At 34.3% G+C, this 9,141-nt stretch overlaps 1 protein-coding gene across 1 annotated transcript; it reads left to right on the top strand.

Annotated features, from left to right (window-relative positions):
* The first annotated feature begins 3,420 nt into the window (after positions 1-3,420).
* LOC111306531 (N2,N2-dimethylguanosine tRNA methyltransferase) lies at positions 3,421-8,784 on the top strand. The gene is made up of 12 exons (XM_022904359.2): positions 3,421-3,714; positions 4,321-4,620; positions 4,719-4,806; positions 5,002-5,123; positions 5,450-5,589; positions 5,670-5,742; positions 6,048-6,136; positions 6,224-6,329; positions 7,104-7,316; positions 7,672-7,866; positions 8,041-8,118; positions 8,307-8,784. Exons 1-12 carry the CDS (start codon positions 3,625-3,627, stop codon positions 8,547-8,549), a joined length of 1,737 nt encoding a protein of 578 aa, XP_022760094.2. The 5' UTR covers positions 3,421-3,624; the 3' UTR covers positions 8,550-8,784.
* Positions 8,785-9,141: the final 357 nt, after the last annotated feature.

Here is a 9,141-nt window from a genome sequence, read left to right as displayed (position 1 = left end):
TGCTTGAGTGGCCATAGCCTGGGAACCTTATAGTGTTAAGGGGCTTTCTAAGCCTTACGAGGTACTACAGAAGGTTCATCAAAGGTTATGGTACAATAGCTAAGCCTTTGATTGACATGTAAAAGAAGGATGCTTTTAATGGGGAGAGGTAGCTCAAAAGGCTTTTGATGATCTCAAAATTGCAATGACCGCAACTTCTTTTCAGCATTGCCATATTTTTCTAAGGAGTTTGTAGTGGAAACTGATGCTTCATGATGAAGAGTGAGGGTTGTTCTTACTCAAGGTGGTAGGCCCATAGCTTATTTTAGTAAGGCATTATCCCTTAAATATTAGGTTTTATCGATGTATGACAAGGAAATGTTGCCTGTGCTGTTAGCAGTAAAAAAATGGAATGCATATTTGGTGGGTAGACATTTCAAGATAAAAATTGATCATCAAAGCTTGAGGTTTTTATTAAATCAACAAACAATCACACTTGCCCAACAACTGTGGGTAGCCAAAATGATGGGATATAGTTATGAAATATATTACAAAAAGAGAACTTCCAATATTGTAGCTGACATGTTATCAAAGAAGCCTATGAAGATATAGGTTGTATTACCGGCTATCGGTTCAATGAGTACTGACCCTCTCACTAAGATCCAAGACTCGTGGGCTCAGGATCCCCATCTATATAAGTTGATATTAGATTTGCAATCTGTTGCAACAACTCTTGCCAAATTTACTTGGTTTGGTGGACTGTTAAGAAGAAAAGGGAAGCTTGTAGTGGGAAATGTCCTAAAGTTAAGGCAAAAGTTGCCGCACTATTTCCATGGAAGCCCTATAGGTGGCCATTTTGGAGTTCAATCCACTATGAGTAGAATTTCTAGGGTATTATATTAGAAGGGGTTAAAAAAAGAGGTAGGGAAAATGGTGAAGGAGTGCATTGTTTGCCAACAAAACAAATATGACATTGCAACTACATCAAGATTATTACAACCTTTACCAATACCAAAAAGGATTTGGCAGGACATCTCTATGAATTTATAGAAGAGTTGCCTAAATCTAGAGGTAAGAATACTATAATGGTTGTTGTTGATAGACAGAGTAAATATGCTCATTTCATTTCTTTGGCACATCTTTTTTCTACCTTGTACATAGCTAAAATCTTCATGGATCAAGTCTAAAAGTTGCATGGCATGCCTAATAGTATTGTGTTTGATAGGGATCGAATCTTCATGAATCAATTCTAGCAAGAACTTTTCAAGAGGCAAGGCACTTCTTTAAAAATATCCCTTGCCAATCATCCCCAATTCGATGGCCAGACTGAAATGGTCAATAGATGCTTGGAATCCTATCTAAGATGCATGTCTAGTGAAAAAGGCCTAGAGAATGGAGTCATTGGCTAGCACTGGCTGAGTGGTTGTACACACTATCTATCACGCTACTATTCACACAACTCCTTATGAATTTGTATATGGTCAACCACCACAAGTTCATCTTCCTTACTTAATTGGTGACTCATTAGTGGAATCAATGGATAGGAGCTTAAATGCCACGGAAGCTACCATTACAAGATAAAAGAAGAAGTGCTAGATCTTTTAAGGTGGGAGGTTAGGTCTATTTGAAGCTTCAACCATATATACAAGGATTTGTTGTCTAGAGAAGTTGCCTCAAACTGTCAGCCAGATATTTGGACCTTACCTCTTTTTGGAGAAAGTTGGCAAGTTGGCTAGCTTATAAATTACATTTTCTTTAGGTTCTAAGGTGCACTCCACATTTTATGTCTTTTAATTTAATAAACGAGTTGGTAAACAACTTACTTAGCATCAACTACCTGTTATTGGGGATGATGGAACTATAGCCAAAGAACCTTTGAAAATCATAGGCAGAAGGCTTGGGAAAAAAGGAAATCGAGCTGTAATTGAAGTAGTGATACAATGGACCAATTCCTTTTGAGAGATGCAACATGGGAAGTCCTCTATGAGTTTGATCAAAATTATCCCAGCTTTAATCGTTGAGGACAAGGATTTGCTTGATTAGGCGAGTATTGTTATGTGCCTTAATCGAATTAGCATTTTATTTTTATGTTTTAGGCCATCAGCCGCTAGTCCAATTTATATTCCACTTATGTTAATAATTAGCCTGGTAATGATGATTTAGTTATTTTGGTATTCGTGTGAGTCAATTAAGGGTACAAAATGAGGTCAATATGCTGGCAATGAGTTGTCATGTTCTCTCTCAATTCTCTTCCTTCCGCTCTTTCTTTTAAGCTTTTCTCTTCTACAAATTTAATCAGTATCATTTTTCTAGAATTAAGAAAAATGTTTTTGTGATTTTATAGTTACCTAATTTTCAAATTCAAAAGAAATAAGCTATTCAAAAGAAAAATAATATATTTGTTTTGTGATTTAAGATTAAAGAATTTTAGATAAAAAAAAATCGAAGTTTAAGATTTAATATTTAGCAAATTTGAAATTTAAATTTTAATACTTATATTTTTTTATGTTTAAATTATAATATCTATTGTGAGCAAAATTTATTATAAATTTTTAACTTTTTGATTCAGAATATAAAAAAAAAAAAATTCATACTAAACAATGTAACGAGCAATGATCATATAAATTTCAGAAATTAAGAAAGTTTTTTATTTTAAAAAGTTTTTCTATATAAACAAATATTCCTCCACTTTCTGATATACTATTTCATCAAATCTTTGGATAGATTTGATGATTAGGATTCTAATTTAGGAAGTGCATGTTCGCCTCCTAATTAGTGTCTCCAAAACCTTTGATAAAGACAATTTTCTCACTTTTTGTAATAACCATATAGGTCACATGAATAACCATTTCAAAATGAAAAAAATAAAAACTCATTTTTGGGAAGAAAGTGGAAAAGGGAAATTTAAGTCAAAGTTAAGGTAGCTGAAATTAAATTTTTTTTTTTTGGATATTATTAAATTATGTGATAATCAATAATCTTATTTTTAAGATACGATCTTTTTTATAAAAAAAATTTGGTTTAAATGAAATTAAATAGATGATAATGTTGTGGAAACACTTTTTATTATATATTTCAAATAAATATGTTAATTTTTTTTTTCAAAAATGGTTTGTTTAATTGATAAAATAAATATATTTCTTTTTTCATAAAAAAATAAAATTTCTTATTTTTTTCCTTTAAAAGGAGATAATGGGAAAAAAATACTATTAGTTGGAGCTGAGACAGAAAAATAATGAATTTTTATTTTATTTTTTTGGAAAAGACAAATGGCTCATGTTAGCAGAGAACTACCAAGGAATTCTAACGTGCACTAGCAAGTTCGGGTTTAAGAAAAACCTTAAAAAATCACCAGATTAATTTAAAAATATAGATAAAAAATAAAACAGGGTTTCCGGTTTCAATATTCAAAGCGTACATCTATAAACGGGACTCTTACTGCGCACACAAACTCCAAGCAATAAAACAAATTTCAAACGCAAACAGAAGTTACAAACCAAAGTAAAAAAACTACCTCAAATTTTCTCTTCAAAACCACCCGAAGAAGAAAAGAAACTACCAAAACAAAAGCAAAAACAAAAAGAGAAGGCAAAAGTTAAAGGAGCCCATAATCTGTTACTGCATGTAAAAGGAGAAATAATTTCAATGGATCTCAATGATTACACTATCATCAAGGAAGGAGAAGCTGAGATTCTTATGCATGCTAAAAATGAAGTCTTTTACAACAAAACCCAGGTTTGAAGTTTGCTTCTTTTTTTTTGTTTTGTTTTTTTTTTTTTTTTTTTATTGAATTCATTGTTGGAATTATATGGCTTTTTTCTTTTTAGTTGATGGGTAGCTTTTGGTTTATTAAAAAGTTATCTTTATTGTGATGAGTTGTCTGTTTTAAGAGAAACTAATTATGGCTTTTGTATGAAAAATTGGTTGAACTGATGGGCAGTGACAATTTGAATGAATTCATGGCTTTTGTGGTTAGATTTTTTATGTTTTAGTTAATTGGAAGATTTTTTTTTTGATTAAAACGTTTTATATTTTTTATGATTTATTGTTGGAAAGACTCTGCTCGGGGGGTCTTCTAAATTAAGCTTTGTTTGGCAAATGTTAACTCTTTGGCCGGTAGTGTGAACTAATGGCGCAGTGATTGGCTGCTGAGAATGGGTGGGAAAAGAAAGGAACTGAAAATTTTCTCTATGTACTGCTTTCACTGAAAACATGTATACTCTTTTTTTTTAAGCTTTGAGTGGTATATTGTTTACTCTGCAGTATAAATTGTAGAGTTAGTTGTTTGCTTGTTCTTATTCACTAGTTGAGGATCCTAACTGTTTACTATAATATAATCAGGTTAACAACAGAGACATGTCCATTGCCGTCCTGAGGACATTGATTTCAAGACGGAAGCAGGAACACGAGGCATTGTTGTCTAAAAGAAACAAATCAGCACCAAAGGTGCCTGAGAAGAGTGGTTCTATATCTGAATTAGAAGATAAACCTAATGACTCTGGTATGAATTATGAAAAATCAAATGAAGATTGTGAAGGGCCTGAAGAGAAATCTCAAGAAGAACCATGTACTACTTCAGAAGAACCAGTTAAGACAGGGGGAAAAGTTCGAGGGAAGCTCAAACCACCAAGAGTTCTAGAGGTTTTTCCACAATCTTCTGTTTCCTATATAAATTTATATGCTTTTTCCCCCAATGCAGGTCATGTCATTTTCTGAGTTCCTTTTCTGGTGATTTATAGGCCTTGTCAGCATCTGGGTTAAGGGCTCTGAGATATGCTCGGGAAGTAGAAGGGATTGGTCAAGTTGTTGCTTTAGACAATGATAAAGGTACTATAGATGTACCGATGTTCTGGATGTATATTTATGTTAATTGAAGGATCATTTTGGATCAAGGGAGGACCTGTAGTTTTTACCTTTCTGGTTCTTATGCATATTCATGCTTTATATTACTAGATACAAACATATTTTACCTATATAGTTTACTCGCTGCTTATATTTACCAATACTGTGTTCTACTTGCAGGGGCAGTTGAAGCTTGCCAGAGAAACATAAAGTTCAATGGTTCTGTAGCATTTTCAAAAGTGGAATCACATCTTGCTGATGCTCGTGTATACATGCTTACCCACCCAAAAGAATTTGATGTGGTATGACATCTGCTATTAGATACTTTAAATTAACTGTTTTGCTGCAAGGGAATTTCACTGATATGCATATCCAGTTAATGCTTTAAATCAAACATTGTAGAACATTTCCATTTTCTATGGAAATAGTTCTTATTATGCATTCATTTTATGTCAAAACCACTTTATACTTAGTAAAAGAAAAGTTTATTAATCATTTGGGAATTTGTAGGTCATTTCTGTCATTTGTTATCCAAATATCATGATTAATGGGCAACATTTATTGTTTCTTGGTGGCACTATTCAAGGGAGCCATGCTTATGCTCCTTATTGCTAAATTTGTGTTTCAGGTTGATCTTGATCCTTATGGTTCACCTTCTGTGTTCCTGGACTCTGCAGTTCAATCTGTTGTTGATGGTGGCATGCTGATGTGCACTGCAACTGATATGGCAGTCCTGTGTGGGGGTAATGGGGAGGTTTGCTATTCCAAGTAAGATTGTAGTACCTTGACCTTCATTTGAACTATGATTTTGAATATTTTAGCTCATCTTTAACTGCTTGTGGAAACAGATATGGATCATACCCATTGAGAGGGAAATATTGCCACGAAATGGCATTGAGGATCCTCTTAGCGTGCATTGAGGTAGTTTCATGTCCTTCAGAAAGCATGTTCTTTTAGCATTCGAAACAGATTAGATAGTGTATGCAAATGCAAATCTTGCTCTGTTGCAAAAGGAATGTGGGATCTAGGATCTTTTATTCTTTCACTTGCATAACTTCTAATTTATAAAGGATATTTTAAAAGATAACTGCAACTGTATCACCTTGTCTTAGAAATGCATTCTTTTAAACAATATACTTTCTTGCAGAAAGCTTTCTTTTAGAATTGAATTCTAATAACAATCTTCGTATCTGGCATAATTGTTATTTCTTCTTTCTTGAATACAGAGTCATGCAAACCGGTACAAACGTTATATTGTTCCTGTGCTATCTGTCCAGATGGACTTTTATGTCCGTGTTTTTGTTCGTGTATACTCGTAGGTGGCCTATTGTTTTAATTTAGTTTATTAAAGTAAATGTTACTCTCACATAATGATGACGGAAGGGCTATTGATTCGATGCAGTTCAGCAAGTGCGATGAAGAATACTCCCCTTAAGCTCTCTTATGTCTATCAATGCACTGGTTGTGATTCTTTTCATCTACAGCCTATTGGGAGAACTGTTTCTAAGGTGTGCTTTCTGATTTATAATGCCATTGGTGTTTCTAATTTGTTTTTAACATGCACATGGCTTACACCTTTTGTGTTTCCACATAGTGGAGTCATAATTTAGGTGCACATCTGAACTCCTTAAGAGAACATTCCAATATCTGGGCATGCAATTGGTTAGTGTTGCTATTGGTGACATGTTCATGCCACTAGGAGATTTTATAGAGTTTGGATGATTTTAGAATTTTTCATCTGACTTCTGTCAGCAGACTGCTCACAGTTTTGTTTGTGGCTGTGTTTTTGGCTGTTGTTCATAACCTTTTATATGATTATCATGTTCACTGATGGTGATCTGATGTAGTTGCATCAGATTTTCTTTATTTATACTCTCATATGCTAATTTATCCTTTTCCCTGGATGCCTGTTTCCAATATTTTCTTGTGGTTGGAGCTTTGACAAATGATGCAACTTTGTGCATGTTAATAATGGACCAGTAAAGTTAATTTATTTTAGATAAAGATATTTGGTGCCTTTTCCGTCTGAATTAATGGAAGCTTATTCTTACTTTTTCTTATATGGAGTATAATTTCAAGGTTTAGACATAATTAAAAGAAATGTATCAAAGTTATTTTATTATACGACGAGCATAATGACATTTTAAAGATGGACCAAAGGGTTTATTATGTAATTTTTTCAGTAACATCTGTGTTTTATGCATCAAAAACCATTATTCTTGATGTAGCTTAATTTTGAATTGGACAATATTTTGATCTTGCATCCTCCTTCCTATTTCCAGAATACCAGTGTGAGGTATCTCCCGGGCTTTGCTCCTGTTGTCCCTCAAGAGTGTAGTGATTGTGGGAAGAAATTTAACATGGGTGGGCCTATATGGTCTGCCCCCATCCATGATCAAGATTGGGTAACTAACATACTAGCTGATGTAAAATCAATGAAGGATCATTATCCTGCCTATGATCGCATCTTTGCGGTATTGACTACAATTTCAGAGGTATGCATTTTTTCCTTAAATACTTTTTTTTGGGTGTTCATCTTTTGAACCTTAGAACATAGTTCCCGTCAGGTTTTATTTCAATAACTGTGAGCCATCCCATTTTCTATGACAATAATAAAATATAAAACCAAGACTCAATACAATTGCATCTTGACTCAAATATTTCCAATGTGAAAGTGTAAGCTAAAATCTTTCAGAGAAACATGCCATTAGATATACGATGGTTATGTAAATTGTTTGTAACTATCAGATGGTGAACTTTCATGGAATATATATGTCTAAACCTATTAAAAGTACAGAGTTCTACTATTTTTAGAGATTTTCTATTTTCTTTACCTGGATTTTTTTGTAGGAATTGCCTGATGTTCCTCTCTTTTTGAGTTTGCACAACCTCTGTGCTACGCTGAAATGCACTTCCCCATCCGCAATTATTTTCCGCTCTGCTGTGATCAATGCAGGATATCGAATTTCAGGAACTCATGTGAATCCATTGGGACTAAAATCAGATGCTCCCATGGATGTCATTTGGGACATAATGCGCTGCTGGGTAAGGGCTTTTTTCTGTTTTTTCTCTATTTCCTTAATTTTATGGGGGTGTGCACACTGAAGAAAGTTCAAACAAGTAAACTTTGATTAGACCAAATTCCTCAACATCCCATGCACTAATTTGGTTAAGAGACGTGTGATGAAATGGTTTCATAAGTTTTTGTCTTCTCTATAGGTTAAAATTCATCCAGTTAAAGCTCAACCAGCTGATCAGCCGGGGAGTGTGATTCTTGCCAAAGAACCAGTTCTTCATGTATGTTTTCCATGCTACTTTCTTTAGTTGCATACTGATTCCCCCGTATCCCCAATCCTCTGTGTCCTTGTTTCATGTTCCATATGTGAATAGATGCATTCTCCAAAATAAACATGCTTGTATACAAGTTGAGATTAAAGGTGGGAAAGTTCATTTAACACCCCACAACCCCCACTTCTTTTTGGCAGGCAAATTTTGCTCGAGCTGTTGCATCCCTGAGCAAGGCACAAGCTAAGAAGGTTGCTCGCTTCCTTCCAAATCCTGAAAGGCACTGGGGGCCAAAGCTTAGGGCAGGTCGCCAAATCACCAGTAAGCACATTTCTCTTTTGGGTGAAGAAGCAGTAAATGGATGTCTCAGCCATGAAGATAGTGAGCGTGATGCCAAACGCCAAAGGACTGAAAAGATGGAGGATGGTACTGCAGAATCATAGATTAGGTAAGTCAAGCCAAGCTGGCATAAATATTATTTTACTGCCTCATTACCTAAAATATGTCATGGTTTGAGGTTGGAATTCATGGTAGTGCAACCATAATCAATTTTGCAAAATGCAATTTCTGTTTGAAAACTATTCAAATCTTGAAGCAATTAATTGCAGTTTTGTGGTCCTGGAAATCAGATGTAGGATACTATTTATTTGATCTTAATATAGTTTATTGTGTTGCTAACTTGTTCCACTCTTTGGCAGTCTTTTTTTTTTTATCACATGATCTGTCAAAGTGTTGATTTATCCGTTACACCTTTCACATTTGCATTCTAAATCTAGTAGAATTTTGAAAGATCATAGCTTTTTATAAGGAAAAATTGTAGTATAGTGGTAAGAATTTCCATCTATCACTTTGATGACCCAGTTCGATGAAGCATAGTGTTAAGTATTTCCACGTGCCTGCACGCAGATGACCAGGCTCAATCCTTGGCAAGTGCGGATTATGTCTTTCTAAATTTTGCACAAGACAAAACCAAGCTAAACTTCTGCACTAAAGTAAAAAGTCCTCTAGTTTGGAGTTGATGAATTAGCCTTTCTG

This window comes from Durio zibethinus, chromosome 21, assembly GCF_047325235.1.
Source record: "Durio zibethinus cultivar Kanyao isolate XHJ-2024 chromosome 21, ASM4732523v1, whole genome shotgun sequence".
In the NCBI taxonomy this organism is placed as follows: domain Eukaryota; kingdom Viridiplantae; phylum Streptophyta; class Magnoliopsida; order Malvales; family Malvaceae; genus Durio; species Durio zibethinus.
Note: the sequence above shows the minus strand (reverse complement) of the source record. Positions and strands in the feature narration are given on the sequence as shown.

What these genes read in the sequence shown, in the direction of transcription:
- LOC111306531 (XM_022904359.2), top strand. Translation starts at nt 3,625, where the DNA reads ATGGATCTCAATGATTACACTATCATCAAGGAAGGAGAAGCTGAGATT. An exon ending in GTTTTTGTTCGTGTATACTC is followed by an intron (nt 6,137 to 6,223) that starts GTAGGTGGCCTA and finishes GATTCGATGCAG; the next exon opens with TTCAGCAAGTGCGATGAAGA. An exon ending in GGGACATAATGCGCTGCTGG is followed by an intron (nt 7,867 to 8,040) that starts GTAAGGGCTTTT and finishes TCTTCTCTATAG; the next exon opens with GTTAAAATTCATCCAGTTAA.